The 22,653-nt window shown below is 31.3% G+C and overlaps 1 protein-coding gene across 7 annotated transcripts in view; it reads left to right on the top strand.

The window, feature by feature from the left end:
- LOC129947963 (insulin-like growth factor 2 mRNA-binding protein 1) overlaps positions 1 to 22,653 on the top strand; it is an 84,416-nt gene that overhangs the window by 29,596 nt on the left and 32,167 nt on the right. The window contains exons 1-2 of one of the 7 annotated variants that reach the window (XM_056058748.1): positions 19,207 to 19,405; positions 20,912 to 21,165. The exons of 2 other annotated variants lie outside the window; for them this stretch is intronic. In XM_056058748.1, the coding sequence (XP_055914723.1) occupies positions 21,152 to 21,165 (14 nt within the window). In that variant the 5' untranslated portion in view covers positions 19,207 to 19,405; positions 20,912 to 21,151. Of the gene's footprint in view, positions 1 to 1,681; positions 1,838 to 19,206; positions 21,166 to 22,653 lie in introns of those variants that run through there. 4 more of the 7 variants (XM_056058746.1, XM_056058744.1, XM_056058749.1 and 1 more) reach the window with 4 other exon arrangements.

Here is a 22,653-nt window from a genome sequence, read left to right as displayed (position 1 = left end):
ACCAAAAACGAAAAAAAAAACAAATTAGAGGAATCGAAACATAAGTAGGTTTTTTTTTCTAAGTCGGGAGAATCCAAAAAATAATTATAGTACCATTAACCTATAAAAGAAAAACTACGCAAACAAATTGTTTAAATTTATTCTTTTTCTTATTTCTTGAAATATTTAACAAGACCCAAAAATCCTTCTCCGCGTTTTCTTCAAAAAAATATAGTTGATGTTGATGGGCCAAGTAAAAGTGAGAGTGTGTTTGAATAAAATACCTTCGTAGTATAACACAAAAGTGTAGGGGAATTCGGTAAATTCTCATAACTCATACATTAAAATATGTAATAAAAGAATAGAGAAAGGGATACCTACCTCGTCGTCGTCGTTTTCGTCGTCGTCGTCGCTGTTGTCTCCCACATACCATTAATTTGAATTTCTTTCGTCATGCCCGTCATCATCAATCTATGAACAGAGTCACAGAAAATTGAGATAAGTGGTGTGTCCCATCAAAAGACTTTTTAGTCAAACTTCAAACAAGGATTAAAAAAAACCCAAATCAAAATCGATCAATGGACGTGAGAGCCTTTAAGGAGGAAGGTTCCATTTACCTAGGTTTTTCAGCGATTCTGATCTGATCTGACAGTTCAATTCTGCCACCATCATCACTATTTCAACTGGGATCTCTCATCAGTCATCACTATTATCATTATCATCGCTATCACAGTTACTGTCAGTGTTATTCTTTTTGTCAAATATGTACCTACCTATAATCAAAGAGGATTTCCGTTTTTTTGACACATCACATCACACCGGGCTGTTTTGAGTGATATCTAGCTTTTATTTTGTATAAACAATTTGATTTGTTCTCTTCGACTTTTTATTATTTGCTTAGGTGTGAGTGTATATGTATAGTATAGATATCAACAACAAATCTACTAACACATCTACTATTTAAAAAAAAATAAGTACAAAAAACCTACTTTATTAATAAATTTTAAGAAGAGATCTCATTATGGCGCCGACTCTCATTCTCTCTAACTGGCGCCCAACAGAGAAGAACAAAAATAACAATAGAACGTGACTTTACTTTTTATTGTTCCTCCCACTTTTTGGCTCGAAATTTAAAAATTTGTCGTCTTTCTTGTGTATGCGTTATTTTATTACTTTATTTTTCTTTTTCAATTTTTGTTTTGTTGTATACACTGGTGACAAAAATCAAAAATTTAAATTCAAATTTAAACATTTGTTTTTTTATTATATTTTTTTAAATAATATTCAAGTTGTGCCCAAGTATCAATCAATCAATAATAAACTATTTTTCTTTTTATTTTTGTTTCATTTTAGATTTTTTTCGAAATTTACGTTTAAAAAAAAATTAAATTTATAAAAACAACATGAACATCAAAATAAATGCTCATTTGTAAATTATAATATTGTAAATTCCTAATACTAGTTTTTGTTTGATAAAAATTGGTTTACTAAAAGTTATTTAAAAAAAAGGAAAATATTTATTAAAAAAGAAACAATACAATTTAAAGAGTTGAAGATTAGAAATAAGTGTGTCACTTCAGAGTTGTTTATAAATTTTTGTTCATAAAAATCAAATAACAAGGAAACTTATTTCGTTTTTCAAAGTTAAGATTAAAAGTGAAAATTTAGCGGTTTTGAAATTATTTAAATTTTTGAAAAAAAAAAATAAAAGACAATCGAAAAAATAATTAAAAAAAAAACACAAAATGACATCCGAATTAGACCAATTTGCTGATTTGGAACTATCCAAAGAGGATCGTGAACAGATTTTCGATCCACCCTTAGATCGACAGCAGATGGAAGGTGCTGGCGCCATAAGGTACAAATTATTTATATTTTTCTTTCTGATTTTTTGTCTCTTTTCTTTTTTAATTTCCATTTAATTTTACTTCTATGTACCTACCTACCTTTAAAAAAAAAGTTTTGCATGGATTTAGTTTGTAAACAATAAAATCCTTTCGCTTTCATTTTTTAAATAAAGTTTCGACCATAGGAAGGTATCTATAGAAGGTACCAACCAAATCATTAAATTTGAAATTGAATCCAAGAACAAGGTTCTGCAAATCTAAAATACAATTGTCCAATGTTAATTATGTTCGATTCAAAAGTCGATTGACATTTAGTAACATCTCCTAAAATGTTTGATTGTTTTTTTTAAAGAACTTCATGGTTTACATAGTTACAAACATTTCGATTGAGATTGATGTGTGTTTTAAAGGAACAGTTTTCTATATCTATTTATCAATTGATCGTTCACTAGAAAATATCACTTCAACAAATTTGTTCAATTTGTTGATATAAAATGTTTGTTTTTCTAAAAGACTGAATATTAATGTTTAACTTAACTTTGAAGTCGATACAATTCTTAAACAGGATTGGCTCTTGCAATTTGCACTCTTGCAATTTGCACATTCATATCTGACTTTCTTGGTGCTTTCTTGCAATGCAAACTATTGCCTTGAATTAATTTCAATTTGATTCAGCCAAAACAAAAAGCATCTTTTCTGCATTTTATTTCGTTCATTTTGAAAGTGTTAAACTTTATTCCCGTTTATAGGCTTTCTAACTTCTAACATCAGCACAAAAGCAGTAACGTAAAATGAAACCATTGACAATAAAGTTTTAAAGACGACAATGAAGTATCAAATATTTGTCAATTATGTGCATAGATTCTGAAACCTGGTCTCAATTTTCTTCTAAACATGGGAAAAAAAAATCATCTTATCTTTCTATCTTTTTACTGTTTAATTCTGACTTTAGCTTTCATTAATTACTTAAGTTGAATAAAAAGAAAAGACTTTCTTTGCAAAAGAAAACCAAGGGTAGTTATAGTAGACTAAATAATAATATATTTAAAAAAAAGCTTTTGCTTATTTGATAAAATTGTTCTATGTAGTTGCTTTAGTTTAAAAAAAATTAAATGATAATATAAGGAATACTGTTTTTTTAAAGTTTCTAATAAAGTTTTTAACCAATGTTAAAAAAAGACTTCATTTCAGTTGAAAAACATTTACAAGCTTTTTTAATTGTATTTTGAATTTGAAATTATGAGACCCTGTTAAAAGTAAATTTTTGAAGAAATATTAGATCGATAAATTCGTGTTTTTGGTTGTCGCTTTAGGAGTTGAATGCCTTAAAATCTTCTGCAAGGGTCTTGCATCTTAAAACGTCCTGTTGGCTTTGTATTAATTTATTTTCCTAGTTCTTTAATTACTAATGCTCAACTCAATACTGAAAAAGATGAGTTAAGATTTATGTGTAATTACAACTATTAACTTAAAAAGTTTATGATAGGCCATGGTATTAAAATTAAAACTTTACAAAAGAGTTAAGTGCTTATGATTGTGTATTTTAGAAGCGTATTAATTTACCCTATAGAACAACTTCTTAAAGAAATTTTGTCTACATTCAAAAAAGTCAAATAAAAAAGTGGTATGTTTGATCTTAAAGTAATGAGGTTATAAGTTTTAGAACGTCATTGAAAGTTTTTCTTTTGAATACAGGATTCTTATGTATGGAGGGTATTCTAAGAGTCCTGTGCCAACTAGGGCCTGAAGACTTAGAATGTTTAAATTCTAATAGCATACTGATAACATTCCGAATTGACAAGAATAGTTCACTTAAAAAGCGGAAAATGGAGAACTGTTGATAGAACTCTCGAAACTTATGTGCATACAAAATCAATTTTTTAAATACTGCCTACAAACCAGAGATCCGAGAAAGAAATATCATTTTTTTCAAAAGTTCTTTGATTACTGTTTCTTGTTGTGGTTTTCAATTATTTTTACTTAATCATCTCTATTCTCAAACTCGGTTACAGTTTAAGTAACATTTCATTTTGACTTTTCCTATATTATTGTCTACTTGTATCTCTGACGGGAAAAACAAAAATTAGTGTTTTTTTGTAAGCTTTATTGCATGCGGAAGTGGAATTTAGGGTAAAGACAACAGGCTTGTAAAAGAATGCAGTCTTTTGTGGATGCAATCATTATAAATCATTTATTCAATACTGCTTAGAATTGCACTGACTTACATAAGTAAGTAATTTCGACTTAGAATATTGCAATCAATAAAGGTTATTTTATGAGGTCGTGCATTCATTTGAAGACTTTGCATTCAATTTTGGTCCTAGCATTCTTTTGAAGCATTAACAACACAACAACAATTATGAGGTGTAACAGTCCGTTTAGAACTAGGCACTAGGTGAATTACAACTCTCAACCATTCCTGTGTGCTAGTACTGTTGCCATGGATGGAGGTGACCAACTTTTACTTTAAACTTAAAGCCGAATCCAAACGACTAATTTAAGGAACACTTTTGATGACAAGAATTACTCTTGGAGGATTTGTCAATTCCTCGGAAGAGGCAGTATCCGTGAACCCGATGGCATAAGCAGGCATTTAACCCAGGGACTCTGGCATGACAGTCCAACGCACTAACCATTATACCAAAAATTTTAAGTCCCAGTTCTTAAGTGAATTCAAAGTACGTTAGGTCTTCCTTAAATGGATTTTTTAAATACTTGGAAAACTTAAGGTAATTTAGACAATTAATGTGAGTTATTTGCATCTTTCCTTTCAAGTACTTACTAAGAATACAAAAACTTTGATTTCGGTAAAGGTTGTTCTTAATATAAAGAACAAAATCAAAACAATTCTCATGAAATTTGGTTTCCGTTGAATTGATACATTTTTGAATACTCGTCGTTTAAATATTAAAAAGAGAGTTCAATTTAGTACTAACCCTGAACGTTTTGTCTTACATTGCATTGAGCTTGATCACCGGGAAACAATTAATTTTTTTTAATTTAAATGATCTCAAATTAATAATTATGGAATAATGACAATTTAAAAATGTTTTGGCAACAGAATTAAATGCAACAGATTATTCTAGCTTTATATTCTAATATTAAAACATGAAAAATTGAAAGAAAGGACAAAGAAATAAAAAGGTATCAAAGCTCTTTTACATTTAATTACACTAAGAAAGAGAAACAATTATCGAGTAAACACAACTGTCATTGACAGGAAACTACTATTATTCCATATTCTTTTGAATAATTAATTTGTTTACTCTTTTTCATGTTTGATTTAACACGATTGACGTTAACATCTTTCCTCTTTATCGCGGAAAATATAACGAATAGGTATAAAAAAAACATACAATTTGAAAGAATTCTAGGATCTCATATCGATCACCTTAAAATATATTTTTAAAGTAAGCTACAGAATGCAGAATGAACACTTTCACTCAACAACTGAAACACTTCTTCGTCGAGAAGAGTCTTATTTCAACCTATGAAACATTTCTTTTCTTCCTCAATACACCGAACTACGATCTTTCTGTATCTTAAGATCCCATTAAGTGTTTAGGAGAAGAAAGCTTATCATCCATCTATCCATCCACCCATTCTTTTTGATTCTGTAGCCATGCAAGGTATTTATACCAGAAGCTTCAGCCCTTCATATCAAATTTATTGCAAAATAATTCGCTAACAATTCTAAACGCTACTCTTTTCCAATCATAAGATATCCAGTTTTGAACACACTTACATATTATATAATGTTGTTTATTATTTTATTATTTTTTTTTCTAATTTGATACAAAAAAGGAACTAAAGCGAGAAATAACTTTGCTAAAATGAGCTAATTTTCGTAAAGAAAATTTATTAGGCAGCTCACTGTGGCTCACCCTCTGCTCCTCAAATCTCAAGTATCGTTGAGCCTAAGATTCACTCGCGATCGCGATTATCTTTATTCACGTTAACGTTTAACTATTATATCTATACTCAGGCGCTCACCCCTTCATTTTACTCTCGATACATGTAACTTGCTGTTATTCAATATATGTACAAACCTATACGCATAGATATAAAATGTATCTTTGTTTAGTACCATAGCAAAAGATAGAACTTCATTCAGTAGATCCTTTTATTTGAAAACATTCTTACACTTTGATAAGGGTTGGAATATGATATCTCTTTAGCAAGATATTTGGTTTAGGGCTGCTGAAGTTGATGGTTATTAGAAAGAAGGTCTTACAAGCTTAATATGCTGACTGAAAAAAATCTCCAAAGATTCAAGACCAAGTGTATGGAAATGGCAATGGCAATAAAGATGCTGGAGATTAAGATCGAACTAGTTCTGAATGTCCATGCTGTTTTACTTCTAACCCTTTTCCAACTATATATTATATGAACAGAAAAAATTTGTATCTTCAATTCGTACGTGCTGGTGGTGAGCATCATCTTATACAAGATCACCCCCCTCTATACCTACATCTGTAGATACATAATATTATATAATTCAAAGGATACTCCTCTTGTCAACATGGATTATTCAGTTAAATTCTAAGGGAATTTGTATACAAAAATATCACTTTTTCGTATATATGCTTATTGTTGTGTGTTGAAAAGCAAATGATGTTTTGCTACATTTTCAGCAAACCTAACTACGTTCTTTTACGTTCCATTCTTTTTAAAAAATAAAAAGATGCTCCTGATTGTTAGAACAAGTAGGTCGAAGAGGTGCAGCACTCGTAAAAAAGCCTTAAAGAAATGAGAAAATATTTATGATATCTATTTCCCATCGATTATGTAAATTAGCAAACAAAAACATAGTAGCGATGCTCATTTGATTGACAGGATATGTATGTTAACCTAACATTGCACATAATACGTTTGTACATAGTAATATGTTATGTGCATGAAATTAGGGAATTATTTTGTTGCGCGAATATTTAAAGCATGATTTGCTAGAATTTAAAAAAAACCTATACGTTCAACTTTGTAGTGAAAATAACATTAAATAAGGTAGAACGGTTGTAAAGGGTGGGTCAAATACAAAATTTCCAAAATGGTATTTTAAGATCAAACCATAAATTCCATACTTGGAACACAACGCCTCGGTCGTTTAAGTTTGGCTAAAGCGACCCGTAGAAACCGCACTTTTGTGCACACCGGTGTACTGACACCCGAAACTTAATCGTAAACACATTGATTGTGAGAAAGATCCCAAAGAGGACAATTCAGAATGAGTGACTTTGACTCTTGAAGCTTTTATTGAAACAACTTGCGACGCACTACACTCAACAACGATTCAGATGAAATTGCATATAGTAATTGTGCGCTCGCATCTGCATACACATCACAATGATCGAGATGCAGACAAATCAAAAACTTTTGATTTTACTCGCTCCGTGTGTGACACCACAAATCGGTGTCTACTTCAGACCACAATCAGCACACATTTCTGCAAACCATCACAAGTATGGTGTCTATGGGCCGCGTAACTCTACTGGTAGGCAAGTTTCTAGTATCTGATTGGCCAGCTGCCAAAAAATTGACTTCCAATTAAGGCAACTTTAATGGAAAGTTGACTGAAAATTTAGTCAAGACAAATTTCCCTGACTATCAAGTCAAGTCTGCTTCTATCATAATAACAGTTGATAATGTTTTTCATTCAACTAAAAGCTGAACTTTATTACTCTATGATTTATTTCTTTTCTGCCAAATTTTATTTAATGCTTTCTGCAAAAGGGTTCCTTGTCAATTTGGAAAAGAAATGACTAATATTTCTTTACAATACTAAATACAAATTATATTTGCCTGAGGAGTGTTATAAATACAGTAATTTTGTTGGTACTTTTTTAAAGTAGAGATTTGCGAAGTAAAGTTCTGAATTTTAAATTCTTGACGCTTGATAAACTAACTGGTTGCCTTGGTCAAAATGTGAGTTCAAGAATGAAGTTGACTGCAAACGAAGTCCCTTATGTTGGATGAACCTGCCCAATGTTTAGGTTGATATTGGTCTAAAGTGCTAGAAGCCCTCCCGGATTTTTGGCATAGCATCGGTCCTTCGTGGTTCTTCGTAAAAATATGTCCAAAAAAATTAAATTGTAGCTCCGAGGAAGCAAATTAACATCACCACGAGACGGCTAATAACATGATTTTGACATTAACATAAAGCGCCATCCTCTATGAATCAGTTCTTGTCCAAATCAATGTTTTCAATTTCATTAAATAAAAAAATCCGGATGTCATTCCCATCATACACCTAAACGCTCTATTCTCAAAACCATTGGATTCTCTACAATATTGTTTGTCAATGTAGCCACCAAACGAAAATTGTTTTCCAAATAAAGCTGATCTAAAGCCTAAACTGCAAAGCGACAAAGAAGCGGATGGTCTTAATTGCTGAGTCAATTATTGGACATGGCAAGCGGATTATCTGAGAACCTTGTGCAGGATAATTTGAATGTGCTAACCTAAGACTTATATTTCTCAACTACTAAATTTTTGATAGGTTGATTATCAAATGTCTTTTCTTCTTCCAATAAAGATGGTGGTATATATGAACACGAAGCGTTGTATCATGTCATGACTAACCATATCCTATTCATTATTTTTGAGAAAGTAAGGATTTGAAACATATTTTGACAATACGTCAATGTTTTAGAGAAAAAAATTAGTTGGTATTTGTTTATGATCCATTTGGAATTGCCACGCAAAAAAATATTCCAATCAAATAATCTGCATCATGTAACACTCTCATTCATGAACCTGGACACCACGTTGAAACATACTTTCTGTACAGCACCACGTATCATCCATCGTTGGAATACAAATAAAACCCAAACGAATTTCTTAAATAAGAAACTTTATCAATAACAAATAAAATAAAACATAATAACAACAACAAAAAAAGTAAGAAAAAGAATTAACATTCAAAGAACGCCGAAAACGATGAAGTAAAAGCAAATCAAACCAAAGGAATGTACAAGAAACCCAACAAAACAAAAAAACATAAGAACACCTCAAAACACATTATCAAGGTTCCAAGTCCCGTTTTGTAAAATTCTCGGAAATCTCCACGGGATGAAAAAAAAATTAAAATTAAATAAAAAAAAAACAACGTTAATCCCATAAAAGAAGAGGTGTTTGCACAAACAGCAGTCAACCAGGCAAGCATACAAAAAATAAAATTTCAAAATGCATATTCCTTTTTTTTCTGATCGCCACTCCGTCGCCAGGTATTTTCTAAGCAAAACGCTTCCACAATCTGCCACACGCACGCACACACTGCCATTTTTCAATAAAACTTGTATTTAAAAACATATACTAGCATAGAAGGCGCTTCCCATACTGAAAGGGACAGCAGCGCTCGCTATGAGCTGAGCAGGGAAAAAAGGAAGCAAAGGAGATTTTGGATTTGGATTTGGATTTTGTTTCTTGTTCGCATCGAGCGCGAAGCACTTACCTAATGTGTCCCACGACATAGTAAGACCCGAAGAACTTACCTACATAACCTATTACCTGCTCGGATGCATCATCGACAAAATACTGGAGTAGATGAAGCAGAAATTGGGGAAATCCACATCAGCTTCAGCATCGGGCAACATCCATCCATTTTAGATAAAACATTTGAAATTTAGAATTTATATACAGTAGAATATCTTTAATCAGAGTATGCGTACAATTTGAGGTGTTTTAGTAATATCATCAACAAGTGGGTTATTTTGATTTAAATTAAAACAAATCATGCTCTTACTTTTTATGTAATCCATTTAAGGATAGACGCAGACCTTTTGTGTACGATTTTTAGATGAAAGTGTTAGATTTCATCAATGTTCTTTTCTAAAAACTCTACCTTATGAACCGAAAAATACGTGGGATAATAATTTGGGCCAAGTAAAGCATTCTACATTGGTGTAGTGTGGCTGAAGAAAAAATCTCTGTCCCTGATACAAAATAAATTTGGTGGCGAAACGGTCCGTTGAGAACTAGGGCCTAGTGACTACAACTCTCAACCGAGTGTATGCGAGTACTGTTGTCAGGGATGTACCTGATATGACTTGTAAATTTTCAAGTATGAGTACCGATACCCGTACAAGTACCGGGTACTCCAATAAATTCAAGTACTTCTTAAGTATATTTAACCGGGTACCGTGGTACTTCCAAGTACATTTTCAAGTACTTTTCATATTGTTACAAGTCTTAAAATGTACTGCAGTAATGATGTGCATAGACACTTCCTGATTCATGATTTCCCTCACTTATAACCAAAAGTCTAAAATTAGAAATGTCGGTTTGAGTAATGTAGAAATCCAAAGTTTTAGACGAATTCAAAAACTGGAAAGTAAACGAAAGAAATATAAAAAACTATTTGAAATAAAGCCGTTGTCGAAATTTGTTGATACTGGAATTTTTTGATATAGATATCGTGTCTATTTTAAAATTCATCAAAAACTCTTTATACGAATATCAAAAACCCCTCTTACCTTTTGAACTCTAAAAACTTATTTGTTCACATTGCTGTTAGCTTGTAAGCAAAATAAAAGGCTACCGAGATTTCGCTTCTTTATTATACTATAGAGTGTTTTCGTTATTTCTCTGCGATCACAATATTTTGTTTTTACAAGTAAGAAAAAGAATAATTATTATTTCATCGTAAACTTAATGGGGCATATTCATAGATATTTGCTAAACTCTTGCTACGTTGTTATTAAGTAGTCCAGAGTTAAGGCTACTTAAAAATAAATTTAAACCTAAGTTTAGGACTGAACCTGTGGTTTAACTATAAACAAAGGAATTTCTGTGTTTAAGTTGTTATTATCACAGACAAATGTCATACTTGATTTTTGTTTGTGAATTGAAAAAGTAAATTATATAAAATACATTTTACGTAAACTTGCAGTCCAGAAAAATGTCGATTGATATCGCAATTGAAGAAGATATGGATATCTTATAGGAGTTTGAGTTATTTGGTGATCTGCAAAATATGCCACTAAGAAAACGAAAATGATTTTCTACCAATGATATTGTTTGGATAAAGAAACAAACAGTCACATTTATTTTATATTATTATTATTTTATGCATCCAATTTGAGAAATGACAGCACTAAATAACAAGTTTGAAAATTTAGCAGAATTTTTTGCTTTGACCTGTCATTTGAAGTATAATTCTAGTAGAATACAACCTTAACCTTGGGTTTTACTAAACATAGCTAAAAAATTGTTTATGAATAAGAGCTGTGTTTATTACACCAACAAGCCTTAAACTATAGATCAAGAAATCACGACTTTAGTAATTTTTTATGAATACGCCCTAATTTGTATTGTAAATAATGTCAGTTTTGAAACAACTGTTTCTAACTTGTAGCTTAAATGTTCACATAATTTCGTATAACATTCAAGTAAGTATAAGTAAAGCTTACGACTGTTCCTCCCCAATTTATCCTTTCTATTCGAAGGTCAAATTTCATTTAAATCTTAAAGAACCTTAGTTATACATTAACAACACTTACTTACTTATTATTTATAAAATATCCTGTTTTAGTTTTGTTTTCCAAATGAACCATATTTGTGATATATTTACTTTATTTGCTTAAAACGTTCTTAATGTATTCTTTGTTAAAAAGAATTATATATAGAAAAAGGAATATAAGTTAATTAACTCATTACAATGGTGAATAATTTTCTTACAAGTTTACAATTTTTTGCCTAATCTCGATTTAATTGACCCCAATGTGCACCGCCACGTCTCAGAAAAATTATCTAAGAATCTGCTTCTCAATACAGCTTCTTAAATCTTTGAGCTCTCCGTGTTTTACCCTCTAACACAGCCTCAAATTTATTATTCTATTCTTTGATCTGGTTGTGTGTGTTTGGTTTTTAGAGGTAGGTTAGGTACCTAACCTACCTAACCTTCATTTTAACACCAAATTCAAGCCGGAACGGCTAAGTAAAATAAAATAAAATAAAATATAAACCTCATAGGTACTTATCGCCGCTCAAGAAATCAAGAAAGGGATTGAGGATGAGGACGAAACAACTAAAAGAATGGGAACCAAATGGGCTTATATTTGGAAAAAAAAAAAAACACGACAATCACTTTGAAAATTTGGGCATTATGCCGACACGCATTCTATAATAAAGCAGAAATACTTTGCATGTATGTGTGTTAAAAATCAAGGTGTATGTGTGGTTTGCGCACACATATATATTTACGTTCATTGAGAACCGAATTTTCTTGATAATACCCAAACCCATATATATATATGCATACATATATATGTATGTATATCCACCAGGTAGCCTATATCATTCCTAGTAGGAGCACCGATTAAGTGTGTTTTTTTCCTGGAAAAAATCCTCACCTGAGTTATTAGTGATGCTGTTAAGCGCGGGCGCAACACGCAAATAATTTCATATACCTACCGAATGGCAAGAGGGAGGTGGTGCGGCGAATTCGGTGCGATTCTATGGTTTGAATTCTTGAAACCGAATCGTCCCATATACGATGCATAAGTATGTACTCGTATGTACCTAAGCAGTATAGATCCCTCTGATTGTGTTCTAAATATTCAATCCTGGATAGAATTACCCATACAAAAATAGGAATTCGCGCTCGTTTGAAAATTGGGTCGAATTTCGAAAGGTTTTTTTTCTGTGGTTTTTAATTTTTTCGTTTTTTTTTTTAATTTTTGATTGGGGATAGTTTTAAATACCGATTTGAGAAGATAAGCTGCCTGTCGTTTTATATGTAAATGGCTAATTGGATTATAAATCAAACGGATTTAAAATTTAGTTTGTCAAGAAATTTTAAGACAAATGTACTTTTGCCTTTGGTATTCTTTTATTCTTGGTGTTCATGGGCTTGAGGAGAAGAACACTTTCATATATATTTCGAAGCATGAAGCTTTAATAGGAAAGTTTATTTCCTTGCATACAAAAATAAAATTTTTTGACCAGAAAGTAACGTCTTAAGGGCCTTGCGCATGAGAGCGAACAACGAATGGTCGAACAAACGTGATTTTACACATTTCAAAAAGTCAATTTCAAACAAAAATACATTTAAATTATAAAAAATCAATTGACAATTATTTAAGGATAATAAAATTTTCATTTTGTTCTGTAAAACAAGAAAATCTTGTAAAAGCAATTTGGTAGTAACGAATCGCAGTGTGGTTGCTACGAACTGTCAAACTGTCATCCACATTGCAACGAATAAATTGTTCGCGTTCAACTTAACCTCAAATTTATACCACCCTTGTTTTGGCTGTTGAAAAGGATAATTATTAATTGACAATTCGTCGGTGTCTGCGAAAAGAAATAAAGCTCATGTGAAAGAAAATTCAAAATATCATGTGCAAGATGCTTAAAGCAGTATTCACATCACCGCGACCAACGAACGACTAAGGAATTACAAAATGTGAGTTTCTTCACGTTTGAAGACATATTTCCACACAAATTCTTTACAAAACGATAGCAATATAGTTTCTATTTGATTTATGATGCATACTTTTACTTTTCAATATCATATAGTTTTTTTTTTAATACTAAAAAATATTTCTAATCAACGATAGAATTCTGTGCGCTGCCCTGTCAAAGTTTATTAATTTACACATTTTAAAACAGTATAAACCAATTTTGAAATTTTCAACCATGGTGATTTTGAGCCACATATATTTTAAGATTTAAAAAGTTACCTGCAATAGTTTGTCTTAAAAATACCAACAGGGATTAAAAAATCTAAAAAAAATATTGTCTACTGTCGCAAAGGCGTTGACCTCCCCAATGACACTATCCATGGATGGTACTTGCATCGAGGAGAATAAATAGCTTTCAGTTCTATAGGTATGTGCAAATCCCAAACCACTCATTGTGGAGTGATTACATATGTGACACCGCCAAAAATGCTACTAAGTTTTTAGGTTTTCTCCGACGATGTAAGAAGTTCTTTACCCCCTCTAATCTGGCCATAATTTAGTAAGCTTTTATTCGTCCCAAACTCGAGTATAAATCTCATATTTGGACAAGTGTCCCAATAACGTACTTGAGTCTTTGGGTTAGCATTTGAAAAAAAGCCCAATGCATCGTTAATTTTATAAATAATGCTCTAGAAAAATAGCCAGTTGCATTTCTCCCCTTAAATAATTCGACCGTAATACCCGAACTTCTAGGAATGCCCATCAGTTAACCCTTGAGCCCATTTTCGGACGTATTGTTTAGTACAGATATTCTTTCTTTAGCCGCACTACACGAATTTGGAATGCTTTTACCCACTCATTACAATGTGCAGACATTCAAAACCAATGTGCATCGGTTTCTCCTTTCTAATCCTATCCTTCTTTCCTGATTGCTCGAACTATGTCTAATCATTATGAATCATTATGAAAAAAAACAACAGATTGTTCAGAAACAAAAATTATTTCAACCTTTCAATTGGTTCTCAAGCAATTTTGTATATGGAAACAATCCAAATTAAGGCAAACATTTTACATAAGTTTAATAAAAACATATCGAACTGTTTTTCATAAAAATCGACTTTTCCATTTTTGACCAAAAATATTATAAAGGGAACTCGTATTGTTGTTATTGGTCTTAAACTAAAATTAAAAAAAAAAACGCTTAATGTAAATCTGCTTGAAACCTCAATTTCGAAGCTTGAAGTTGTAGGAGTGAATACAGATAGACGACTTCGACTGCTCTACCATATCGTAATTTTATTTTTGAGTAGAATCTCGATGGCTCACGGATTGCTTGTATAATATTAATGGCTTTCTAAGGCCCACCTTTTACAAACGTTGTTCCCAGCCTCATTTCCTCTCTCTTTGGATGTGTTGGCTCTTTAACAATTTCCTAATAACTTTATCCGGCTAGATAAACTGCTTTAAGGACTAAAATTAGAAGCGATTATAATAAGGAATATCAGCACCTTCAATTGCTGAGTCAATTCGACATTCTAAGCAAATATACCGAAATGGGTGAGCAGACCCAACCCATATGTAATAACCTTGTTAAAAATTGACTGACTTTTTAATTTATTTTAAAGGAACAACAGAGTAAAGTAGCAGTTTTCATTGTCAGGTTATCTAAATCATCGAAATTCCTTGAATTGCTTTTTGTTTGTAGACCATAAAGTTAAGTTGTGTACGTTCAAAGTTCATGTGTTATGACATAAAAGTAAGAGTATTAAAATTTAGCTGCGTTAATTTCCTTGATGGTTTACTGGTAACCCCTGATTGAATTGAACTTATAATAACCATTTAATGACAAGGTAATCCAAAAGCTATAAAAACAATCCTTGTTAACAGTCCATACATTTTGATAAATGTAATAAAAGAACACTTCTTATATCTTTTTTTTTTTAAATTGTTGATTAAACTTCATCATTATAGCCCCTCCTTCAGCCCTAATCCTTATTTGGAGTATACCCAACATATTCGTATAGATATAAAAGTCATTACCATGACATTCGAATCAAATAAGTACCACAGAAATTAATTCAAATTTTAATCATAATTTCAAATTTGACCAGAGACAAAAAGTCTTTAATTACAACATATGCTTGAAAAGTATAAACTGTAAAAAGTGTGAAGGTGTACTCAAAAGAGGCCCAACGGCCGAAATTGCTATCATGTGTGTGTTTTTTTTTTTAATTCAGCCGAATTTTATAACAATATATTTTTCGGAAGTTCAATGCCCTAATTCACCGGTCATTTAGTTAAATAGTGTCTTTCAGGTTTTTTGTTTAACTATAAGGTAGTGCGCGCGCGCGCAACTACCATGAAAGGCAGGTTGCAGTAACTCGAATGAAAAATAAAAATAAAAAAAAATAACAAAGCAAACAGCCTGATGGTTCCCTTTTTTAAATTTTTGGCTGTTGCACATTAGCCCAAAAAGTGCACGCACCCGGGAATCGGCAGTCGGGAATCGGGAATCGGGAGTCCGTAGTCGGGAGTCGCGAATGGGGAAGAACCATGGGTATGTTATTCCTCAGACAAGTTTCTGTATTCTGTTATAAGAAAGCGCACGCATGATGTTTTCATGTTGCATGGATAATTTTTGTTTATTTTTTTTAATTTCTTTTTATTACCTTCTGGTGTTTGGTAGAAATTATATTGTTGAGCATGTGGATACGCTGCACCATGAAAGAAGGAGACAATTCCCGTCAATTTAAATATAAAATAACAAGAAAGGCTTCAAACGGCTTCCTCCATCATGTATTTCAAAAAATAAACAACGACTTAAGTCACTTAATTTTAAAACTTAAAAGTCTTATTTTTAAAAATATTGAGACCTAATTGTGATGCATATCTTTTCAATATTTGCATAAATGTTTAGCCAAAAGCTAATATTTGCATTATAGAAAAATTACATTTATATGATCATTCATTTCGTGGTTTCAGTCGAAAATATTGCTGTTGCAAGTTCATCAGCATTGCTGACGATATGATCCGCAGCAATTGAACATGTCGTGCGCGATTGAAAATCATAACTTGGACGATAAACATATGTACTCCCATGAGGGTGGAAAATCGAGCCACAATATCACTCAAGTTATGACCGATATACTTCCCCAAATGTGGGAAATAGAAGTTGTAAATTATCTCATCTTCCTTACGCAGTCATTTGAAAATCGACTTTTTTCCATTACTTTTAAATGTAATTGACAACATTACATTAATTTAATTTAAAAAAAAAAAGATAATAATACAAATAATAGTAAAGATTCCTTTTTATGCAACAACTTGAGAAAATATCCAGTAGTGTCAAAAGTGTTTGACAGGTCGAATACATCTTCATCATAGCACCCGTTGAGAGGCTTTTTTCTCTTGTTGCTTCTCATCGGCGACAAAACTCCAATGACGCTAACTTTAAAATTTAAGTCCTGTTGAAGGCTAACCAACTGTTTTGCCAATAGTTTAGTTTCCATTTTTATAAATAATATTTAAATTTATATTATTTATTATGAAGTTGTTTTTTGTTTTAATAATAAAAGTTCTACGTATAAAAAATTGAAATATATCAGCCAAGTAAAAGGCTTCGCACTATTTAATTAGAGATCGCGACGAAACTAAGATCCGTTTAAATATATTTTGAATCGAATTTTGTTTTATTGTTTAATTTTTATTTACTTTTTTTATTGTTATTAATTAATAAAAAGGCTTGTAATGAATTAAAATTCATCAAATCAATTACCTTAAATGTAGTTAACACCGCATTTTTCTTTAATTACTTGCAATAACTCATTTTCAATTATATGTAATTTGCAATTGAATAATAATAACTCATTAGTATTTTCAATAAAATGTAATTTGCAATTGAATTACAATTACAGGTAATGTAAATGTTTGTTTCTTTTTCAATTACAATTAATTTTAATTGAACTAATTACTTGTAATTTAAATGAAAGTTTAAATAAATTAAAAAAGTAATAAAAAAAAGTAATCATTATTAACCAACTCTGCACTATACTAATCCATAAGAAAACACAAATGTGAAATTGGTATCAAGAAAGAATCTAGAAATAAAAAGTTGCAAAGGCATATTTATTAAAGAATGAAACAACATTGCATCTTGCCTTCAAAAAATGAACTTTTAAACTTGAATGAACTTTCCAACTGAAACAAAATTTTATAGTCACTCGTCCACACTATATACAAATACAAGTTGTAAGAAAAACATTATCTTTACTTTTGTCAACATTATTCAAAATGGTGGTTTATTTGTTTCTATTCATTATCTGACAACAAAATACTCAAATGTTTCTTCTTTTTAATATAAAACTAGATTATTGTTCTCAAAAAAATACTCTTAAATTTCCTCTTAAATTTTGGCGATACTTTTTTGTATTGCTAGATTGTTTGTTGTTTTTAAGTATTTAAATTTGATGGACATGCGCATTTGTTTAAACCAATTAATTATCTCGATCGTTTTGATTGGGACAAATTAATGTGATGGAGTATTCAAAGGAGCCCACCCAATAAGAAATTATTTCTTATTATAAATATTAAAAATTATTTAACAATTTAAAATTTTATAAGAAAAAAATATCAAATAGATTTGTATGAATATTTTTTTTTTTGAGTAATCAAATTTGAGCTGTTCGGATAATTATATCCTTATTCTTTTTAACATTTCAATCAATTTATTTGCTAAAATTTCTGAATCTTTGAAGAATTGTTTCTTTGTTGTTTCTTTAGAAAAAAGTCTCTTCAAATAAAATAAATTAGGTGGCGCAACAGTCCTGTTATATGCCGAATCTGGACGGCTAATTTGAGAAAACACCTTTTCATGACAAGAATTACTTTGGAGAATTTGTCAATTCCTCGCAAGAGGCAGTACCCTTGAAAAAAAACTTTAGGTGGCACAGGCAGGGATCGAACCCAAGACCTCTCACATGACAGTCCAACGCACTAACATCATTCCACGGGTACTACAACAAAAGTCTTTTTGGGGTATTTTAAAACATGCCAAATATTTTGAAAATTAAAAAAGTGCCTTCATTGTATACAAAAGCTATAGTATTATCATAGAGCTGTTTGTGTTTTAGGTTCACCTTAGCGTCAATGTGGCGTTGAAAGTTTTATGTGCATGAATCGCCTTAGCCCCAAGGTGGTCGGCCCAATTAAGACCCATGATTATAGTACTATAGGTTTAACGCACAAAGGGGTTATATAGAATCATCAAGCTCTAAAAAGAACGTACATATTAACCATTTGGTTTTTAAAAGTTTTCCTAAACCTGACACATTATGAATAGATAAAAATGACAGCTGTTTTAACGTAGAAGAAATTAGAATGAAATGCACATATCTGTTATAACCTTCTAGTGAAATTTCGACACCGAGAGCGGGTATTTAAAACGAAATGTAAAAATTTAAAAGAGAAAGAAGATAAATAGGATTGTCATTTTAACGTATAAAAGTGGAAACACTGATCTTTTCTCTTTAAAATCCAAATTTATCGACTCTTCCTTTGGAAAGTTTATAAGAGCTCAGAAAGTTGCTACACAATTGAAACTCTTAAAAATACCTCAATGGATGCAAACTCCGATACATTGTTTCTTATATTATGCCAGTGCCATCTCTTCCAATAAATTGCCTAACAATCTCATCAACAAATCGTTAAGCATTTCACCAGAAAATAAATTCTGTTGTCTTTTTATTTATTTCTTTAAAAAATATTGTTTTTCTTTTATCTCTTTGCTTCTGTGCTTTGACAAAGTGAGAAATTTTTACCGGCCCGGTCACGTCCAGTCGCTTTTATGTTGTTTTCTCAAGTTCAAAATGAATGTTGCAAAGGAAGTTCTTGTTGCGGAACATATCGTTGGGTCACTTCTATATTGGCATTTGGATGAATTTTTAGTTTAGCTTAGTTTGTTCACTACTAAAGTCGGTGGTAGCTTATTTTGTAATTAATCGCGGCATTAAACAGCCAGTAGCTTAGCGCCAGCGTGTTGAATTGAATTCATACTGATTTCGTTTTGTTTACATAAATTGTTTTTGTATCGAAACAACATTCAAAAAACATTGTTCTTTCAAATTTTTGTTGCGTTCAATTATTGCAATAACAACAAAAAGAAACATTATTCTACATTTGGTAATGTTTTTTAGCTTTTTGGTTGCTTTCGAGCTTCCGGACTGAATATTTATTGTGGTGTGCATAAATTAATAAAAAAAATTGAAATACTTGTTTTTGTGTGTAAAGACATAATTAATCGACGAATTGTCAAATATCCAAAACAAAATAATGTTACTATACCCTTACTGTCAAAAATCAAAATAAGAAGACATTCAAAAATGTGCATAGTTTCGGTTATTTTGTTATTTTCAATGAAAAATTAAATCTAAAAAACTTATTTTGCGGATTTTCATGTAGGTACACACGAGGAGAGAGTATTGTTTTGTTTTATCTGTGTGCGAAATATCGCGACACTAATTTTGAACTTGTTTTTTTTTCATTTTGTTATATTTGTCCCTAGAATTATACGTTCATATATTTAATGCACGGGCTGACGGGCCAGAGTCAGACCAGACCAGACTTCTAAAGCTTGCGAATAACAAAAGAGTATATTACGCGTTTCGTTCGATTGCGATTGGGTCGACGACGACGACGACGCGACGTCGAATCGAGAATAGATCACGCATCTTTTTCATTTTCAGTTTGATTTGGTAAATTGGAATCGGTGTGCCTATCAGTTGTGCGCGGAAAGTAAATCGGTAATTCTTTGTTTGGGGATGAAAGCGGAAATAGCATATTTTTCATACCAGTAAACGACCGTTTTTATTTTATCAGCTTTTTTTTGTATTGTCGTGCGTTTTCAAGTGATAACGAGATAAGCTTATGCTAATCCGATATAATTTAATGTCAGTGAATTTTCCTTTGCGTTCGTTTTCTTTTCGTCTTATTTTATAATTCATTCATTCTTGGGATCGTTTTTGTTATTGTTGTTGCTGATTGTATTGTCACTCTTGTCAGTTATCATCGCACATAGACGTGTTACACCTCGATTACACTACAATCCGACTCAAACTCAAGCAAATATATTATCTCCCTCTCTATTTTTCCATACATCACAGTAATATTATTACCTTTTACCGTTTTATTTCTTAATTACTTCTTCTTTTCTACCTGCGAGCTGCGCTGCGACGCGAGTGTGACGGAAGAGAATTATTTGTGCTTAGAGGTACATTGCTCTCATGTTCAGTAGTGTTACAACTCTGCTGTCAGTCGTGATTCCTAATTTTCTTCTGCACTGCACAGAACGTCATAGATAACCGAACCGAATAGAGAGAAGAAAAATAAAATGTGAATCATATTCAATTATTAAATTCCTTTTCTTGTGTCATCTTTAATTAAAACAAAATAAAAACAATTTCGTTGTGAAAAGGGAATGAAAATATTTTTTTTTTTAATTTCTCTTCATCATAGTGTCGTCTAAGAGTACCTACTTGCCAATAAAATTAAATTTATTGAAATTTCGTAACAAATTAGATTAAGTGTAATTAAGAAAAAAACTGTAAAAAAGTCCAAGGAAATGTTTTAATAGTTCAATCTACATGTACACTCATTTATGTCACTTTGTTTTTTTGATTTTTTGTTAAGTGTCCCTGTTTCTGTTTAATATCAAAAATTGATTGTGAACAAAATAAGAGAAAGTTTTATAAAATCTATACCAAGTACCTATATAATTTGACATCTGTCAAAAATAAAAATACATTTACAATAACTCGGTTGTTGGTGGTACATTTGAAAAGAACAGAACAAAAGTCTGTGGGAATTATTATATTGAAGAAGAATAATTACTTTTTATTCAAAAAAGAGAAAAGTAAAAATATCAGCAAAATGTCAAGATTTCGGTGAGTTAATTATTCTTTTTTTTTTTCTTGTTAAAGAGTTTTTACCTACTGTGCTGATGTTCATGTAGGTGTTATTTCTATTTCTAATGTCACTTTTTACCTAAAAAAAAATAAAGATATAGGTACATTCTGACGATCACTTTCAAATACATTCAAATTCAAACACATACCAATACGTTTTGTGGGTGTGTGTTTTATTTTTGCAAATCTAATAATAATCACTCTATTGCATTTGTATTCCTCACAAAACAAAAAATATACATAAGAGAGAAATGCGGGCGGTGTTTTTGAAATGCAAAGAAAAATAACGTAAAAGTGAGATGGTCGTATATTTACTGTTGTATACATATATACATATTAAATAAAAGTATTATGTGTGATGTTAGTATAGCTTTATGTGGGCTTCCCTTTCGTCTGTTTATGAGATGGATAGATGTACATAATATTGTATTGGTGATGTAGTACAAATGTTATGTTTTTATTTTATCTGCAATAGGTACTAGTTCTAATATAAATAATAATTAATGTTTACATTTGTTGTTTTCTTTTTTTTTATTTTTTGAAAATACTATGTAGTGCAGTTTGAAATGCAAGTAAGAATATGGGTATTGCAACATGTACACCCTGTGGCAAAAAATGATTATCCTTTTTAAGAATAATCCCCTTTAAAAGTATCCTTGACTTATATTAGTCAAAGAATTCATGGTTTTCTCTTCAAATACTTAATATGTCACAGCCTGAAATATAGCTTAAATATTATTTGTTCTGAGGCTTCTTTAACTCTACCTAAGCGAAGTTCTAATTAAATCTACCTAAATGAAGTTAATCCTTACGGAAGATTTAGGTACCTGCTGAAAATTAAAATATTTCAACCATCAACTGAATTATTTTTAATCTTTTCAAATTTGACATGGATTTCATTCAAAAAACATTGAACGTTAAATTAAATAAAACTATAAAATTATCGGACAAAAAATTTTAAATACAGGGTTATCCATTTTGAAGTACAATATTTCTTTCAAGATATTCCTTTTTTAATATAAAACTTTAACGTTGACATTATGTGTGGAACACTACATCATTTAAATGACAACACCGCGAATTGTTGCAAGTATCGATTCTTTTGAGGTAATTTTCGACCACTTTTTTTCACCGTATCTTATCCATAACTTGACGAAGAAGTTGGTCTTTCGCGTAGCCCCAAAAAAAGGACAGCAGTGTCAAATCGTAGTATCCGTAGCGTGATGGTTTGTGCGTTGGTCTGTCATGCAAAGGGGTCTTGGGTTCAATCCCTACCTGCGCCACCTAACTTTTTTCACGGGTACTGCCTCTTGCTAGGAAGTGACAAATCCTCCAAGAGTAATTCTTGTCATGAAAAAGATTCGCCATATAAACTGTCCCTTCCATCATTGACAATATTATTCACACACAGGAAAGGTTGAGAGTTGTAAGTCACTAGGCCCTGGTTCTTCATGGACTGTTGCGCCA

Source organism: Eupeodes corollae, chromosome 2, assembly GCF_945859685.1.
Source record: "Eupeodes corollae chromosome 2, idEupCoro1.1, whole genome shotgun sequence".
Classification (NCBI taxonomy): domain Eukaryota; kingdom Metazoa; phylum Arthropoda; class Insecta; order Diptera; family Syrphidae; genus Eupeodes; species Eupeodes corollae.
Note: the sequence above shows the minus strand (reverse complement) of the source record. Positions and strands in the feature narration are given on the sequence as shown.